A 19,038-nucleotide genomic window follows, 5' to 3' on the forward strand; every position below is an offset into this window, starting at 1 on the left:
GGGGAGATACAGGATAATCAGGTTGTCCCACGTGAGGCTCACAGTCTTCATCCCCATTTGACAGATGAGGTAACTAAGGCACAGAGAAGTGAAGTGACTTGCCCACAGTCACACAGCTGACAGTTTCCCATCCTTCCCTGCAGTATCCTCAGAGGAGATCTCCTCCCTCTCGCAAAAGCCACCCCCTCCACCTGCGCCTCGGACCCCATTCCCGCTCACCTTATAAAAAACATCGCCCCTGCCCTTCTCCCTTCCTTAACTTCTATCTTTCACCACTCGATCTCCAATGGCTCCTTCCCCTCTGCTGTCAAACATGCCCACGTCTCCCCCATCCTAAAAAAACCCTCTCTCGACCCCACTTTCCCTTCCAGTTATCGCCCTATCTCCCTACTCCCCTTCCTTTCCAAAATCCTAGAATGAGTCGTCTACACTCGCCGTTTATAATTCCTTAACTCCCATTCTCTCCCGGACCCCCCCCCCCATCTGGCTTCCGTCCCCTCCACTGTACCGAGTCTGCTCTCTCTAAGGTCACCCGTGACCTCCTTCTTGCCAAATCCAATGGCTCCTACTCCATTCTGATCCTCCTTGACCTCTCAGCTGCCTTTGACACTGTCGACGATTCCCTGCTCCTCCACACCTTATCTCACCTCGGCTTCACGGACTCCGTCCTCTCCCAGTTCTCCTCTTATCTCTCTGGCCGATCTTTCTCGGTCTCCTTCGCTGGCGCCTCCTCCCCTTCCCATCCATTAACTGTCGGAGTTCCTCAAGGGTCAGTTCTCGGCCCTCTTCTGTTCTCCATTTACACTCACTCCCTCGGTGAACTCATTTGCTCTCACGGCTTCGACTACCATCTCTTCGCAGATGACACGCAGATCTACATCTCCGCCCCTGTCCTCTCCCCCTCCCTTCGGGCTCGCATCTCCTCCTGCCTCCGGGACGTCTCCACCTGGATGTCTGCCCGCCACCTAAAACTCAACATGACAAAACTGAGCTCCTCATCTTCCCTCCCAAGCCCGGTCCTCTCGCAGTCTTCCCTTCCCTACGACCATCCTTCCCGTCTCTCAGGCCCACGACCTCGGTGTCATCTTTGACTCGGCTGTCTCGTTCACCCCACACATCCGATCCGTTACCGAGACCTACCGGTCTCACCTTTTTAATATCGCCAAGATCCGCCCTTTCCTCTCCACCCAAACGGCTACCATACTGCTACGGGCTCTCGTTATATCCCGGCTAGACTACCGTGTCGGCCTTCTCTCTGATCTCCCTTCCTCCTCTCTCGCCCCGCTCTGGTCTATTCTTCACTCCGCTACCCGGCTCATCTTCCCGCAGAAACGCTCTGGGCCTGTCACTCCCCTTCTTAAACACCTCCAGTGGTTGCCTATCGACCTCCGCTCCAAACAAAAACTCCTCATTCTAGGCTTCGAGGCTGTCCATCACCTTGCCCCTTCCTACCTCTCCTCCCTTCTCTCTTTCTACCGCCCACCCCGCACGCTCCGCTCCTCCGCCGCCCACCTCCTCGCCGTCCCTCGGTCTCGCCTATCCCGCCGTCGACCCCTGGGCTACGTCCTCCCATGGTCCCGGAATGCCCTCCCTCCTCACCTCCGACAATCTAATTCTCTTCCCTTCTTCAAATCCCTACTTAAAGCTCACCTCCTCCAAGAGGCCTTCCCAGACTGTGCTCCCCCCTTTTTCCCTCTGCTCCCTCTACCCCCTCCTTCACCTCTCCGCAGCTAAACCCTCTTCTCCCCCCTTTCCCTCTGCTCCTCCCCCTCTCCCGTCCCACCCCCTCAGCACAGTACCCGTCCGCTCAACTGTCTATATCTTCATCACCCTATTTATTTTGTTTAATGAGATGAACATCACCCTGATTCTATTTATTTGCCGTTGTTTTTATGAGATGTTCTTCCCCTTGACTCTATTTATTGCTATTGTTTTTGTCCGTCTGTCTCCCCCGATTAGACTGTAAGCCCGTCAATGGGCAGGGGCTGTCTCTATCTGTTGCCAACTTGTACATTCCAAGTGTTTAGTACAGTGCTCTGCACATAGTAAGCGCTCAATAAATACGAATGAATGAATGAATGAATGAATGAATGAATGAATGAATGAATGAATGAATGAATGAAGTGGCAGAGCTGGCATTCAAACCCATGACCTCTGACTCCCAAGCCCGGGCTCTTTCCACTGAGCCATGAAATACGATTGATTGAATGAATGAATGAATGAATGAATGAATGAATGAATGAATGAATGAATGAATCACTTAGTTTCACATGCCAGAGGCTAGACCTGTTCTAAACTCCTAAGGGTCTTCAATCCCATTGATCTGGTGCTATTAGTCATGCTAAGTATAATAATAATAATAATAGTGGTATTTTTTAAACCCTTACTATGTACCAAGAACTGTACTAAGCACTGGGGTGGATACAAGCAAATGGGGTTGAACGCAGTCACTGTCCCACGTGGGGCTTACAGTCTCAATCCCCATTTCACAAATGAGGTAACTGAGGCACAGAGAAGGGAAATGACTTGCCCAAAGTCACACAGTAGACACATGGCAGAGCCGGGATTAGAATCTATGTGCTGCTGCTTCTAGTGAGCACCCTATAATAATGTTGGTATTTGTTAAGCGCTTACTATGTGCTGAGCACTGTTCTAAGCGCTGGGGTAGATACAGGGTAATCAGGTTGTCCCACGTGAGGCTCACAGTCTTAATCCCCATTTTACAGATGAGGTAACTGAGGCTCCCGAGAAGTTAAGTGACTTGCCACTTAAAGTCACACAGCTGATGGGTGGTGGAGCCGGGATTAGAACCCGTGACCTCCGACTCCTAAACCCGTGCTCTTTCCACTGAGCCACGACGCTAGTGGCGCACTCCTCAAGAACCTCCTTGTAGTTGTCTTCGATCTCCACATCAAACAGAAACTCCCTACCATTGGCTTCAAAGCACTCAATCACTTTGACCCCTGCTACCTCACCTTCCTGATTTCCTACTCAACCCCAACCCTCGCACATTAATGCCTGTCTACTCTCTGTACCTCAGTCTCGTCTGCCTCACCACTGACCCCCTCACCCACGTCCAACCTCTGGCCTGGAATGTCCTCCTTCATATCCGGCAATCACTCTCCCCTCCTTCAAAGCCTTATGCAAAGCACATCTCCTCCAAGAGGCCTTTCCCAACTAAGCTCTATTTCCTTTTCTCCCGTTCCCTTCTGTGTCAACCTTGCACTCAGATTTGCTCCCTTTATTCACCCCTCCCTCAGCCCCACAGCACTTATGTACATGCTTAATATGTCCAAAACAGAACTCCTTATCTTCCCATCCAAATCCTGTCCTCCTCTGACTTTTCCACCACTGAAGTCAGCACCACCACCCTTCCTGCCTCACAAGCCCATAAAGTTGGTGTTATACTCGACTCATCCCTCACATTCAACCCGAATATTCAGTTTGTCACCAAATCCTGTCAGTTCAACCTTCACAGCATGGCTAAAATCCACTCTTTCCTCTCCGTCCAAACTATTACCATGTCAATCCAAGCGCTTATCCTGTTTCTTCTTAATTACTGCATCAACCTCCCTGCTGATCTTCCTGCCTCCTTTCCCCATTCCAGGCCATACTCCACTCTGCTGACCCGATTATTTTTCCACAAAATCATTCAGTCCATGTTTCCCCACTCCTCAAGAACTTCCAGTGGTTGCCTGCCCACCTCCACATCAAAGAGAAACTCCTTACCGTTGGCTACAAACCAGCCCACACACTTGACTCCTCTAATGCCAACCTATTCACTGAACCTCGATCTCGCTGTCTTGACGATGACCTCCCACCCACGTCCCGTCTCAGGCCTGGAATAACCTCTCTCTTCAAATCTAACAGATGGCTCACTCTCCCCGCCCTCCAAACCATTTCCTCTTCTCCCACTCCCTTCCGCATCACCCTTGTACTTTTATTTGCACCCTATGTTCACCCCTTCCACAGTCTCCTAGCACTTAGATACATATCTGTAATTTATTCATTGTAATATCTGTATCTCCTTCTAGACTGTGAGCTCACTGTGGGCAGGTAACATGGCAACCAACACTTAGAAGCAGCGTGGCTCAGTGGAAAGAGCACGGGCTTTGGAGTTAGGGCTCGTGAGTTCGAAACCCAGCTCTGCCACTTGTCAGCTGTGTGACTGTGGGCAAGTCATTTAACTTCTCTGTGCCTCAGTTCTCTCATCTGTAAAATGGGGATTAAGACTGTGAGCCCCACGTGGGACAACCTGATTCCCCTGTGTCTACCCCAGCGCTTAGAACAGTGCTCGGCACATAGTAAGCGCTTAACAAATACCAACATTATTATTATTATTATTACTTTTAAATGATATTCTTCCAAATGCTTAGTACAGTGCCTGGGACACCGTAAGCAGTAAATAAATATGATTTATTTATCAAACGATTTAGCGGACCTGGGCTCTAATCCTAGCCGAACTATTAACCTGCTGGGTGACCTTGGATAAGTCATTTCAATTCTACATGTCTTTGTTTCCTCCTCTAAAAAATGAGGATTCAATATCTGTTCTTCCTTCCACCTAGACCTTGAGCCCCAGGTACCACAGGGACTGTTTCTGACCAGATTATTATGTATTTATCCTACCTCTTAGTTCTGTGATTGCTACATAATAAGTACTTTAACAAATACCACAATATTTCCTTTAGACAGTAAGCTTCTTTTTGGCAGAGATTGTGTCTACTCGTTTGTATCATACTCTCCCAAACTCTGCACAGAATAAGTTCTCAACGAATACCATTGATGGTTTGATTGATCTTGGTCTTTTTCATGTATTTGTTAAGCGTTTACTGTACATCAAACACTATTCTAAGCGCTGGGGTAGGCACCAGTTTATTAGGTTGGACACAGTTCCTGTCCCATATGGGGCTCACAGTCTAAGTAGCAGGGAGAAAAGAACTAAGGCCTCATCATCAGTTGATATAAAGCACTTAACAAATGCCATAATATTAATATCATTATTATTATTATTACCCTCATCTGCGTACTGTATATCTGCAGACTATAGAACTATTGCCCAATATTGCTCAGTGTGTAGGAATGCCTGTATTTGTGATTCAAGGACTGTTGCTGATGCTTTCAGCCTGTTGAGTTTGAAGACTTTCCCTGCAGAACGAAACTATCCCTAGAGTTCTAGTTTCTCTACTCTATGCACATTGTCTCAGGAAGGCACTCACTATGGCAGATCTAACTGTGTAGACCGATATGTATTGGTAAATGACTAATAATGGAAATGCCAAAATGGGAAATCTAACGCTAAACCTAAGGAACGGCAAATAAGTTCAGACTCTTAAACTTCAGAAATAGGAAAAGGAGGAATTAAAGAACTGCCCTGAAGCATTTCCTATAGCATTCTGCAGGGCAAAGATAATACTAGTGCTAAAGTGGTAAAGCGTTCTAGGAAGAATGGAGTCAATGACTAATTTCCCAAAATTCTTTCAGGTTTCAAACAGTCATTAACATTTACTGAGCACTCACTGTGTACAGACCATTCTACCAAGCACTAGGGAAAGTACAGTGCAGCAGAATTACCTAACACATTCCCTGTCCATAAGGAATTTACAGTCCGGAGGAGTGTTTCTTAGGTTTTCCTTTCCTTAGATTGTTCTTTGGGAAATGCAAGGTGTTCAGAAATGTATGCCTTGAGTTATTGGCTTTCAAACAATTTACCTTTTCACAGCTCTTGTACCTGAAAACCATTTGGCTTTAATTCTACCCCGTCCTTATTCATAACCCTTAAAGGCAGTGACTCAGAAAGAATGATGTTTTAATCTGTACTATGATTTTACTGCAGTCTTTGAACTACATTATGCATGAATGTCAGAAACTAATTAAAATGGCTCTTGATGGTTTGTCTTGTCTTCAACTCTGAGGCTTGTACTGACTTGGGATGCCACAGCAGAGCTGAACTTCCTTAAGTAATCATTACCTCCCAAGCCAAGCTTTTAGCTTTTCTTCTCTCTCCACTCTGTCTTCTCTTTCCCCTTGCTCGTGCTGTCTCCAGCTCTCCCTCTAGACTGTAAGATCATCATTGGCAAAGGAACACGTCTACCAATTCTGTTATAGTGTGCTTTCCCAAGCGTTTAGTTTGGTGTTCTGGCCACTATAAGCGCTCAATAAATTATGATTTTTATTATTGTTATTAACTGCCATCAAGTCATTTTTGATTCAAGGAGACTCCATGTATGTACTTTCTCCAGAAAGTCCTGTCCTCTGCCATAATCTACAACGTTTCTAACGGTTCTCCCGTTATCACTGTTATGGTCTCTATCCATTCTAGCTGCCGGTCGGTACCTTCCACATTTTCCCTGGGATTTTCCTAGCATTAGCGTCTTCTCCAGAGAGTTAGTCCTCCTGATGATGTGTCCAAAATATGCTAATCTAAATCAAGTTATTTGGCCTTTCAAAGACCACTCTGGTTAATTTGCTGTAAAATCCATTCGTTTGTCTTTCGGGCCATCCACGGTATTCACAAAAGCCTTTTCCAACACCACATTTCAAAAGAATCGATGTTCTTTCTATCCCGACTCAATAAGTACAATTGATTAATCGATAACATGATAACTGTGGTAATAAAAATAAAAATTGTGGTGTTTGTTAAGCACTTACTATGTACCGAGCACTGTTCTAAGTGCTGGGGTAGACACAGGGGAATCAGGTTGTCCCACGTGGGACTCACAGTCTTAATCCCCATTTTACAGGTGAGGTAACTGAGGCACAGAGTAGTGAAGTGATTTGCCCAAAGTCACACAGCTGGCACGTGACGGAGCCGGGTTTAGAACCCGTGACCTCTGACTCCCAAGCCCGGGCTCTTTCCACTAAGCCACGGATCTGTAGACACTCACTGTGTGACAGAGTGCTGGGGCAGATACAGATATTCACATCAGACACCATCCCTGCTCCCAGCTAAAGATTGAGCAGATAGTGAATCTCCATTTTATAGATGAGAAAACTGAAGCACAGAAAGGTGAAGTGACTTCCCCAAGTTTACACAGCCGGCAAGTGGCAGTGTGGGCTACTGGATAGAGCACAGTCCTGGCATCAGAAGGATTTGGATTCTGATTCCACATGTCTGCTGCGTGACTTTTGGCAAGTCACTTTACTTCTCTGTGCCTCAGTTCCTGCATCGGTAAAATGGAGATTAAGATTGTGATCACCATGTGGAACAGGGACTGTGTCCAACCTGGTTTGCTTGTATCCACCCAGCACTTAAAACAGTGCTTGGCATGTAGTAAGTGCTTAACAAGTATCACTACGATTATTATCATTATTTTTTGGTTAGGTTTATTATTAAGAGCTAGGTTTAGAACCCAGGTTTCCTCCCAATCCTGTGCTCTTTCCACTAGACCGCACTCCTTCTCAGTAGTAACTGAGGTATTGGTTAAAGACTTACTGTATGACACACTCTGTGCCCGGAACCGGAGGTAGAAACAAGATATAGCAGACCCAGTTCCTGTGACACATGGGGCTCGCAGTCTTAATGGGAGGGAGAATAGGTTCTTAATCCTCATTTTACCATTGAGGACATTAAGGCACCCAGAAATCAAAGGACTTGCTCAAGATCACACTTCCTCCCCACAGCAGAGACCACAGGTCTTCCCGCATTCCAAGACTGGAGTAGATACAATATAAAAAGATCAGGCAGAGCCCCTGTCCCATTAAATACATAAACCACATTTACAGATGGGGAAACTGAGACACAGAGATGTTAAATGATTTGCCCAAGATCACACAGCAGGGAAGTGGTGGAGCTGGGATTAGAACACAGATTCTCCGATACTCAGAGCCATGCTCTTTCCACTAAGCCTCACGGCTTTTCTCAGAGACAATGCAGAGAGTGTGTTTGCTAATTCTGTTGTATTGCACTTTCCCAAGAGCTTAGTATAGTGCTCGGTTCATAATAAATTCTCAATAAATACCATTGATTTATTAATTGATTGATTATAAAAGTCATTGCGTGTGAGCTTATTAAGGATATTCTGTCTTTTCTCGCTCTCCCCATTTAGACTGTAAACTCATTTTAGGCAAGGAACGTGTCTGCCAATTCTGAGAAGCATCAGGATCTAGTGGATAGATCATGGGCCTGGGAGTCAGAAGGTCCTGGGTTCCAGTTCCATCTCTGCCACTTTTCTATGTGACCTTGGGCAAGTCATTTAACTTCTCCGTTCCTCAGTTCCTTCATCTGTAAAATGGGGATTAAGACTGAGAGCTCCAAGTGGGACGTGGACTATGTCCAAACGGATTCGCTTGTTCATACCCCAATGCTTACAACAGTGCCTGGCACATAGAAAGCGCTTAACAAATGTCACAATTATTATTACTCTCCCAAGCATTTAGTACAGTGCTCTACATACCGTAAGTACTCAAGTTTGTGTGGCCAGGGAATGTGTTAGTTTATTGTTATATTGTACTCTCCCAAGTGCTTAGTATGGTGTTTTGCACCCAGTAAGTGCTCAATAAATGCAATTGAATGAATAAATACCCTTGATGATGATGATGACGAAGCACCTCACTAGCATTCATCTTTGCTTGAAGGAATCCCGTTGGCCGTATCTGTTCGGCATGATCATGGTCCCGGCCCTGGTCCAGCTGGTCAGTCTGCCCTTCCTCCCCGAGAGCCCCCGGTATCTGCTCTTTGAGAAGCACGACGAAGCCGCCGCCACCAAAGGTAGGAACGAACCCTGGCTTTCTGTTCCCAGGACCGAACCCCGCCCCGCGGCCCGGCTTGTAGGCCACGTGGCCTAGCTGGAAGGCACAATTGTCTTGAAGAAGAAATTGGAACTTGTGACACACATTTTTGCATCAGACCTGATGTATGAGAAGCAGTGTGGTCTAGCGGATAGGGCACCGACCTGGGAGTCAGAAGGACCTGGATTCTAAGGCCAGCTCCGCCACTTGGCTGCTGCGTGACCTTGAGCAGATCACTTCACTTCTCTATGCCTCAGTTCCTTTATCTGTCAAATGGGGATTAAGACTGTGAGCCCCATGTGGGACAAGGACTGTGTCCAACCTGATTAGCTTGTGTCTACTCCAGTGCTTAGAACAGTTCTTGAAACATAGTAAGAGCTTAACAGATACCATCATATTATTATCATTATACTGCCTGGTAGCTTTGGCTTCCATTTTCCATCACTTTTCCATCTGACAGCTAATGCATCCTTATTATTTTAGCCCACTGCCCAACTTTCCACGGAGATTCTCCTCTTCCCTTAACGTTACCCAAACCCCATCCTCAGCGGAAGGACCCCGAGCTAACACAAAATGCCCAAGGGGACATTTGGTGACTGGGAGAGGAGAAGCCAAATCTATTTATGTTTCAAATGTAAGATTACAATTTAGAAGTAATTTGTTGGGTTTTGGACATGACTTGAAACAATCTTGCATGTTTCTGAGAAGAGTTTCAACTTTGGAATCGGGGCATCTTGGCTTATTTCTCTCTTTTTGTCCTCAATTTGGAAGGAACCTAATTATGTGTCCTCTTATGTAGAATAACGATAACAGTAATCATCCATCAATCAATCAGTGGTATTTATCAAGCACTTAGTATTTGCAGAGCAATGTATTAAGCACTTGGATGAGTTAGTAGACACGTTTCTTGCTGATCATTCATTCAGTCGTATTTATTGAGCACTGTACTAAGTACTTGGAATGTACAATTTGGCAACATATAGAGACAATCCCTGCCGAAAAATGGACTCACAGTCTAGAGAGGGAGAGACAGACATCAAAACAAGTAAACAGGCATCATAAAAGGTAATGATATTTGTTAAGCACATACTACATGCTCAGGGGCTCATGATGGCATTTGTTAAGTGCTTACTATGTGCAAAGCACTGTACAAGGTGATCAGGTTGTCCCACGTGGGGCTCACAGTCTTAATCCCCATTTTACAGATGAGGTACCCGAGTCACAGAGAAGTGAAGTGACTTGCCCAAAGACACACAGCTGGCAAGCGGCTGAGCCGGGATTTGAACCCATGACCTCTGACTCCCAAGCCCTTGCTCTTTCCACTGAGCCATGCTGCTTCCAAGTTTGCGGCTGAAGAGCAGGAGCTTACAGGCTAGAGGGGGAGGCAGATATTCAAATACATTAACAAATTTCGGATATTTAGGTATTGTGGGGTGAGACTGGGATTAAAATCAAGTGCCCAAAATGTACAGATACAAATACATAGATGATGCAGCGTTGTGGTGTTCTGCGTGTACTGTTCTGTTGGTTTAGAAGCACTCTAAGGGCCTTTGGTTGTGACGTGAAATGTCTTAGGCCAGGACGGCCGAAATTCTAATTTATGCTCACACTCTCTATCCCCGTTCCCTCTCCTTTTCAAATGATCGATGGATCAAATTTATAAATTGCCTCATCTGTGCAGAATACGAGGCCTAGTGGATAGAACATGGGTCTGGGAGTCATAAGGTCATGAGTTCTAATCCCAGCTCTGCTACTTGTCTGATGTGTGACCTTGGTCAAGTCACTTCACTTCTCTGTGCCTCAGTTCCCTCATCTGTTAAATGGAGATTAAGACTGTGAGTCCTATGTAGGACAGGGATGGTGTCCAACCCAAATATCTTCTATCTTGTATCTGTATCTTGTAGAATTGTGCCTGGCACGTAGTAGGCTCTTAATAAATACCATAATTATTATTATTACAGTAGAAATGGTAGACATGATCTCTGCCTTCAGAGAGTGGAGGAGACAGACAGTTAAGTACGTTATAGTCAGGAGGAAGAAATAGAGTGACAAGTGATGGAGCATATAATGTACTTGTTAAGTGCTTACTATATGTCAGACACTGTACTAAATGCTAGGGTAGATACATGTAAATCAGGTTTGACATAGTCCCTGTCCCACATGGGGTACAGAGAAGTGAAGTGATTTGCCCAAGGTCACAGAGCAAACAAGTGGAGGAGCAGGGATTAGAACTCAGGTCCATGCTCTACCCACTAGGCCTTGCTACTTCTCTGAGATGTGTACCTAAGTGCTACAGGATACTGTGAGGGCAGAAGTGGTTTAGAAGTCCTGGAGAAGCAGTAGGTTTGGGGGAGGAGGTGGAGAGGTGGATAAGGTGGAGAGATGAGATAATAATCAGTGAAGGCCTCTTGGTGGTGGCATTTTAGTTGAAGGGCTTTGTGGATGGATATAAAAGAGAATAGAGAAGCAGCACCATCATCATTATTATTATTATTATTCTTAGTGGAAAGAGCCCAGGTATGGGAGTATGAAAACCTGGGTTCTAATCCCTGCTCTGCCACTTGTCTGCTATGTGACTCTGGGCAAGTAATTTCACTTCTCTGGGCTTCAGTTACCTCATCTGTAAAATGGGGATTAAGACCTCGAGAGCAGCTTGGCTCAGTGGAAAGAGCCCGGGCTTGGGAGTCAGAGGTCGTGGATTCTAATCCCGGCTCTGATGCTTACCAGCTGCGTGACTTGGGGCAAGTCACTTAACTTCTCTGTGCCTCAGTTACCTCATCTGTAAAATGGGGATTAAAACTGTGAGCCCCGCGTGGGACAACCTGATCACCTTGTATCCCCCAGCACTTAGAACGGTGCTTTGCACATAGTAAGCGTTTAACAAATACCACCATTTTTATTTTTTATGGGACATGAACTATGTCCAACCTAATTACCTTGTATCTGAGAAGCAGCGTGGCTCAGTGGAAAGAGCACGGGCTTTGGAGTCAGGGCTCATGAGTTCGAATCCCAGCTCTGCCACTTGTCAGCTGTGTGACTGTGGGCAAGTCACTTCACTTCTCTGGGCCTCAGTTCCCTCATCTGTAAAATGGGGATGAAGATTGTGAGCCCCACGTGGGACATCCTGATTCCCCTGTGTCTACCCCAGCACTTAGAACAGTGCTTGGCACATAGTAAGCGCTTAACAAATACCAACATTATTATTATTACCCCAGTGCTTAGAACTGTGCCTGGCACATAGTGAGTATTTAACAAATACCATTTTTTTAAAAAAAGTGAAAACATGCTAGGTGCCTAGATTTTGATGTGGAGTACACTTCAGATGTAGTGTGATGTGGGACCAGGATTTATAGATTAGCCAGTGTTACAGAGACGCCTTGTTAGACTGGAAAGAGAAGAGTTGTTGTTGTCGCTAAAATCAGGAGTAGGAGAAATGGAAAGTGGGAAATTTGACGAAGATGTGAAAGGAGATTCACATCCACATCCGGCAGCTCGGAAGAAATGTAACCTAGTGGAAAGAGTACGGGCTTGGAAGTCAGAGGACCTGGATTCTAATCCAGGCTCTGCCACAGGTCTGCAGCGTGAACTTGAACTTGGGCAAGTCAATTAACTTCTCTTTGCGTCACTTAACTCATCTGTAAAATGGGGATTAAGATGGTGAGCCCTGTGAGGGATAGGGACAGTGTCCAACCCCATTAATTTGTGTCTACCCCAGAGCTTAATACAGTGCTTGGCACATAGTAAGTGCTTAACAAATACCACTGGGGAAAAAATACACTATGAGGCAAGTCTCATAGTGGGGAAAAAATACACTATGTGAAGCAGCGTGGCTCAGTGGAAAGAGCATGGGCTTTGGAGTCAGAAGTCATGAGTTCAAATCCCAGCTTTGCCACTTGTCAGCTGTGTGACTGTGGGCAAGTCACTTGACTTCTCTGGGCCTCAGTTACCTCATCAGTAAAATGGGGATTAAGACTGTGCGCCCCATGTGGGACAACCTGATTCCCCCGTGTCTCCCCCAGCGCTTAGAACAGTGCTCTGCACATAGTAAGCGCTTAACAAATACCAACATTATTATTATTAAGTCAGTGGAGGGAAGACTGTAAGCTCCCTTACTAGACCGTTAGCTTCTCAAGGACATGGTTCATATCTGCCAACTCTACTGTATAAATCTCCCAAAAGCTTAGTGCTCCTAGTGTTCTACGCTGTAAGAGAAGCAGCGTGGCACAGCGGAAAGAGCATGGACTTGGGAGTCAAAGGTCATGAGTTTGAATCCCGGCTCTGCCATTTCTCAGCTGTGTGACTGTGGGCAAGTCACTTGACTTCTCTGTGCCTCAGTTACCTCATCTGTAAAATGGGGATTAACTGTGAGCCTCACGTGGGACAACCTGATTACCCTGTATCTACCCCAGCGCTTAGAACAGTGCTCTGCACATAGTAAGCGCTTAACAAATGCCAACATTATTATTATTATTATTATTATTAAGTGCATTGTGGGCAGCTAATGCATCCGTTTATTGTTCTGAAGTACTCTCCCAAGCGCTTAGTACAATGCTCTGCACACAGTAAGCGCTCAATAAATACGACTGACAAGCTGACTTGCCTGGCGGCCCAAAGTACTTGCTCAACGCATGCCATTTTACACTGATTGATTGAGCCAGGATTTGAATATTTATGAAAAGCAGGCCCTTCCCTCAGTTTTGCCCAGGGGACAGATGAGAAGTGAGAAATGGGCCTGTTGAGATTTGGCTCTCTGACCCTGAAGAAGTTGAATTTCAGATTCACAGTTTGTCCCCACTGCACACTTCTTGCCCCTCCTGCCGATGAAAGAGCCTCTTCAGGGCTTTTGAAGTTTGAATAGGCCCAGTGGGCTTGATGTAGAAACTGGTTTAATGAGAGCAGTGGGCCCACTGCCTCCTTCCCTTAAAATTGAGACATGAAGGAATAGCCGGGCGCCTAATGGAAATGCTAACTTTCCCCTACAGGTAATGGACAGTTATAGGTCTGATTCCCACTCTCCCTGGTGATGGATAACGTCAGACACGTGTTACTCTGGCTTTTCAGTCGGGAGCAGAGCACTGCTCCGTGTAAAATTCTGACCGACCGCAGCGGCTGATAAACACAGAGACATTCCCCCTGGCTGAAATATCAGCGATTGATCAGTGAGACTTCACTGTTTTTTACAAAATGATCTGGTTGAATTAATCTAAGAAGCAGCAGCATGGCCTAGTGAAAAGAGCCCGGGCCTGGGAGTCAGAGGACCTGGGTCCTAATCCCTACTCTGCCACGTGTCTGCTGCGTGATCTTGGGCAAGTCACTTCACTTCTCCGGGCCTCAGCTACTTCATCTGGAAAATGGGGATTAAGACTGTGAGCCCTATGCAGGACCGTCCGACCCGATTTGCTTGTATTAACCCCAGTGCTTAGTCCAGTCCCTGACGCATAATAAGTGCTTAACAAATCCTGTAATTATTATTATCTCCTAATTGGCCCACGTTAAGAGACAGTTTGGTTATGTTTAAGAGAGAACTGCTTGAAACTCAGAGCGATTAGATCCTGGACCATGAATCCAGGAGACATTCTGGAATCTCCATCCCTGATGCCTGCTGTGTGACCTTGGGCAAGTCACCTAACTTTTTGTGTCTCAGGTTCCTCTTTTTTCAAATGGGGATTGAATACCTGTTTTCCCTCCCACTTAGACCATGAGCCCTACGTGGGACAGGGACTGTATCCAAACTGATTAACTTGTAATAATGATAATTGTGGCATTTGTTAAGCTCTTACTGTGTGCTAGGCACTATACTAAGCACTGGTGTGGATACAAGCAAATCGGGTTGGACACAGTGCCTGTCCCGCATGGGGCTCCCAGTCTCAATCCCCATTTTACAGATGAGGTCCCTGAGGCCTAGTGAAGTGACTTGCCCAAGGTCACACAGCAGACAAGTGGTGGAGCCTGGATTAGAATCCATGACTTGGATCGGACCCAGTGCTTAATACAGTGCTAGGGACATAGTCTTGGGACTTAATAAATACCACCAATTTTACATTTACTGGGAATCTTCTGAAATAATAGATGCCCTAAACTACTTTGATGGTTAATCATATTGGGTGCATAGGGTGGACAGTGATCTGAGTTTAGAACGACGGTCCAACTCTGAGGTTGCCTGTCCCCTGTCCAGTCAACTTATATAGAAAGGGCGACTAGAGGATGAGGTTTTTACACATTTTCAGCCTCCGGCCTCCCTCCGCCCCGTGCACCTCACCCTCCAAGTTTCATGGCATGGACGTGGAGCCAAGGTCAGCCAGAGCTGGGAGGGAAACGCCAATGGCTCTCATTCACCCCACACATCCAAGCCGTCACCAAAACCTGCCGGTCTCACCTTCACGGCATCGCCAAGATCCGCCCTTTCCTTTCCATCCAAACTGCTACCTTGCTGGTGCAATCTCTCATCATATCCCGACTGGGTTACTGCATCAGCCTCCTCTCTGATCTCCCAACCTCCTGTCACTCCCCACTTCAGTCTATACTTCACTCAGAAACGCTCTGGGCATGTCACTCCCCTCCTCAAAAATCTCCGGTGGTTGCCTATCAACCTTCGCATGAAGCAAAAACTCCGAGAAGCAGCATGGCTCAGTGGAAAGAGCACGGGCTTAGGAGTCAGAGGTCACGGGTTCTAATCCCGGCTCCGCCACCTGTCAGCTGTGTGACTTTAGGTATATAGCTACTTATCTATAATTCTACTTATTTATATTGATGCCTGTTTACTTGTATTGATGTCTGTCTCGCCCCCCTCCAGACTGTGAGGCCATTGTGGGCAGGGATTGTCTCTCTTTATTGCCATAATACACTTTCCAAGAGTTTAGCACAGTGCTCTGCACACCGTAAGTGCTCAATAAATACGACTGAATGAATGAATATGACTTGGGTAAGTCACATAATTCCCTGTGACTCAGTTTATTCATCTTTAATACCTAGTCTCCCTATCTCAGAAATATGTGTTACTATGGATTATCTGGAATCATTGTGTGCTTTATTTCTTTTTGATCTCTATAGTTGTAAATATTTTTGTTTGTTTCCTCTATTTGAGAGTTAGCTTCCTGTGTGCAGGGAACACGTTGGTTGGTAATTCTGCACTTCCTAGCGTTTAGAGAAGCAGCATGGTCTAGTGGAAAGAGTACGGGCCTGGGAGTCAGGAGACCTGGGTTCTAAACCTGCTATGCCACTTACCTGCTGTGACCTTGGACCAGTCACTTAACTTTTCGGTGCCTCAGTTCCTTCATCTGCAAATGGTGAGTTAGACCTATTCTCCCACCTGAGAGCCCCATGTGGAACCTGTTTATCTTGTGTCTTCCACAGTGCTCAGTAGAGTGCTCGGCACATTCTAAGCACGTAACAAATGCCATTATTATTGTCATTATTATTATTATTTAGCGCATTTCTCCACATCAAGTGAGAGCTCAATTAACGCTGCTGCTACTTCAACTCCAGTGCTTAGCCCTCTGTAAGTGTGAAATAAATATCATGATGGTGAGAGTAATCTTGTGGATGCTGACAAAACAATTTAAGTTCTGGCCCTCTGATTTTCCAGGTCTTTGGCGTATCAAGATCAATCAGTGACGTTTAATGAGCACTTACTCTTGCAGAGCACTGTACTAAATGCTTGGGAGAGTACAATAAAATAGAGGTGGTAGACACAGTCCCTACCCCTCCAAGGAATTCACTTTTCCCTCTTGAAACTGACAAGATGAAGAACATGAAACTCTAATGGTTTTGGAAGGTGTAGGCTCTCAATCACACTTATAAGTCTAGTGGATCCCCAAAGAACCCTAAAAATAGCTCAAACCCAAATAACGTAAGTAGCTCATCATACATTGTTCATTTCATAAAACCTTGAATATGCACATTTGCATTTTTATGAGCTTCCTTGCACAACAGGACTCGCTGAGAAAGTGGAATCATGAGTTTGAAAGAGGCAGACGGTCTTTCTTTGTGGCCATTAAGCGTTGACTTCAGCATTTCCCTAGTGAAAAGCGGTTTCGTGTTTCTCTTCTCTGCAACCTCCATCCCTGGGGTGAATCAAAACTGCTTTTCCAGTCCCCAGAATGACTCTGCAGACGATCCGGTTGTGCACTGTTTAAAACAGGTATCAAGTCAATGAACCTTATTAAAGGTCTTGAGTGATCTCGGATAAGGACGTGACCTTTCGCTTGCAGTTCTTCTGGGTAGAGAGTTGCCGCCTAAATGTAGTTGGTTTATTCGTTATCAGCATTAAAATGGAAGGGGCAGTTGTATGGGAGCTGAGGAGAAACAGGAAAACAATCGTAGAGGCGACGGTGGCCGGGGGAGATTAAAGAGGTTGGTTATGGGGGTTGGCAGAAGAAACGGCAAAAGAAGTGGGTTACCTCATTGTCATGGGAATCAATCGTATTTATTGAGCACTTACTGTATGCAGAGCACTGAACTAAGAGCTTGGGAGAGTACAATACAGCAGAGTAGGTAGGCCCGTTCCCTGCCCCAAACGAATTTACAGTCTAGAGGGGGAGACTGACATTAATAGAAATAAATAATTTACGGATATGTACCTGAGTGCTGTGGAGCTGAGGATAAGGTGAATATTGTCATGAGCCCCGACTGAGATTCTTCCCCTCCCTGGCCTCCCCCACGCTGCTAACCATTCACCTCACCTTGGTTCCCGTTGCCCTGGGACAAGATCCTCAGATACACCTTGTCCAGATTGCTGCTCCCCTGAAAAGCAGCATGGCCTAGTGGCAAGAGCAGAGGTTTGGGAGTCAGAGGACGTGGGTTCTAATCCTGACTCCGCCACTTGTCTGCTGGGTGACCTTGGGCGAGCCACTTAACTTCTCTGTGCCTCAGTTAACTCATCTGGAAAATGGGGATGAAGACTGTGAGGCCCACGTGGGACAACCTGATTACCTTGTATCCACCCCAGCACTTAGAAAAGTGCTTGACACAGAATAAATGCTTAACAAATGCCATTATTATTATTATTTTTATTATTAAATTATTAAGATCCTCAGAGGCACCTCACCGAGATTGTTAGGCACTCAAATTATGAGGCTGTCTGCATAGTCACCCCTGCCACATTCTCAGGAGCCCAGTGACCAGTTCCGGTCACCAACCCTGTGTCACAAGCCACCAGGTCCCGCTCTATGCGTTCCAAACCAGCCGTTCCTCCTGAGCTGAGAAAACCCACTATCCTAACCAATCTTCAAAGCTGGGAGTCTCTAACTGGTCCAGAGTGTCTGAGACGGATTCTGATCCGCATGGCTCAGTGGATAGAGCACGGGCTTTGGAGTCAGAGGTCATGGGTTCGAATCCCGTCTCAGCCACTTGTCAGCTGTGTGACTTTGGGCAAGTCACTTAACTTCTCGGTGCCTCAGTTACCTCATCTGTAAAATGGGGATTAAGACTGTGAGCCCCACGTGGGACAACCTGATTCCCCTCTGTCTACCCCAGCGCTTAGAACAGTGCTCGACACATAGTAAGCGCTTAACAAATACCGACATTATTATTATTATTATTAATTTCCTAGACTGGGCACTCTGTAACAAATTCCAAAATGGAAAACCTTATTCAATTTCAATTCTCGTTGAAGGGGGAAAGACTCTCTCACACACACAAACACACACTCTACAAACATAGCTACCCATCTCTGTCTGGCTCGAATTTATAAAGATGGCTCCACATCGGAGGAATTTAGGGAGTCCAGCTGACTGGCGGCAGCCACGATGGTTCACGATGGTTGCAAGTGGAGACGTCGACTCCGGGTGCGAGTCATGGCTGGTTCACGGTCAGCAGGGGCCACGCCACCTCGCCGGGGCCTGCGCTGCCTTCCGGTTCGTAGCTCATGGCGACCGCATTCTCGTCTTGTCGTCTCATCTCTGGCCGGATCCTCGTGACTCAAAGCGACCGTCTTTTATCTGCCTCTGCCTTGGACGTTACAGCGGTCCCTACGTGGGGATTGTTAATTAATTGGTCCAGGCCCGTTACTGGGTAAAACAGGGAGGGAAAGCCACTGCTGGGCTCTCCCCGCCACGTGTTCACCCCGCAGACTGGCTTCCCAATGTTCTGCCCTGGAGCAGAGCAGCCTAGCTCCTTCTCAATGTCGTTCCTTCATGTTGTTGATCAAGGGCTCAAAGAAAAGTCACTCTGAAAGGGGTCAACGAAATGGCTTCCCACGACCTCACCACATTAGTGGTGAGCACGGGCTTGAGAGACAGAGAACATGGGTTCTAATCCCTCCTCCACCACTTGTCTGCTGTGTGACCTTGGGCAAGTCACATAACTTCT

At 46.3% G+C, this 19,038-nt stretch overlaps 1 protein-coding gene across 3 annotated transcripts in view; it reads left to right on the forward strand.

Moving 5' to 3' along the window:
* Positions 1 to 19,038, forward strand: part of SLC2A9 (solute carrier family 2 member 9) — a 304,495-nt gene that overhangs the window by 172,774 nt on the left and 112,683 nt on the right. For all 3 annotated transcript variants that reach the window (XM_039911938.1, XM_039911939.1, XM_029063982.2), the window contains one exon: positions 8,578 to 8,710. In XM_039911938.1, coding sequence (XP_039767872.1) covers positions 8,578 to 8,710 — 133 coding nt within the window. The remainder of the gene's footprint in view (positions 1 to 8,577; positions 8,711 to 19,038) is intronic.

This window comes from Ornithorhynchus anatinus, chromosome 4 (assembly GCF_004115215.2).
Source record: "Ornithorhynchus anatinus isolate Pmale09 chromosome 4, mOrnAna1.pri.v4, whole genome shotgun sequence".
Classification (NCBI taxonomy): domain Eukaryota; kingdom Metazoa; phylum Chordata; class Mammalia; order Monotremata; family Ornithorhynchidae; genus Ornithorhynchus; species Ornithorhynchus anatinus.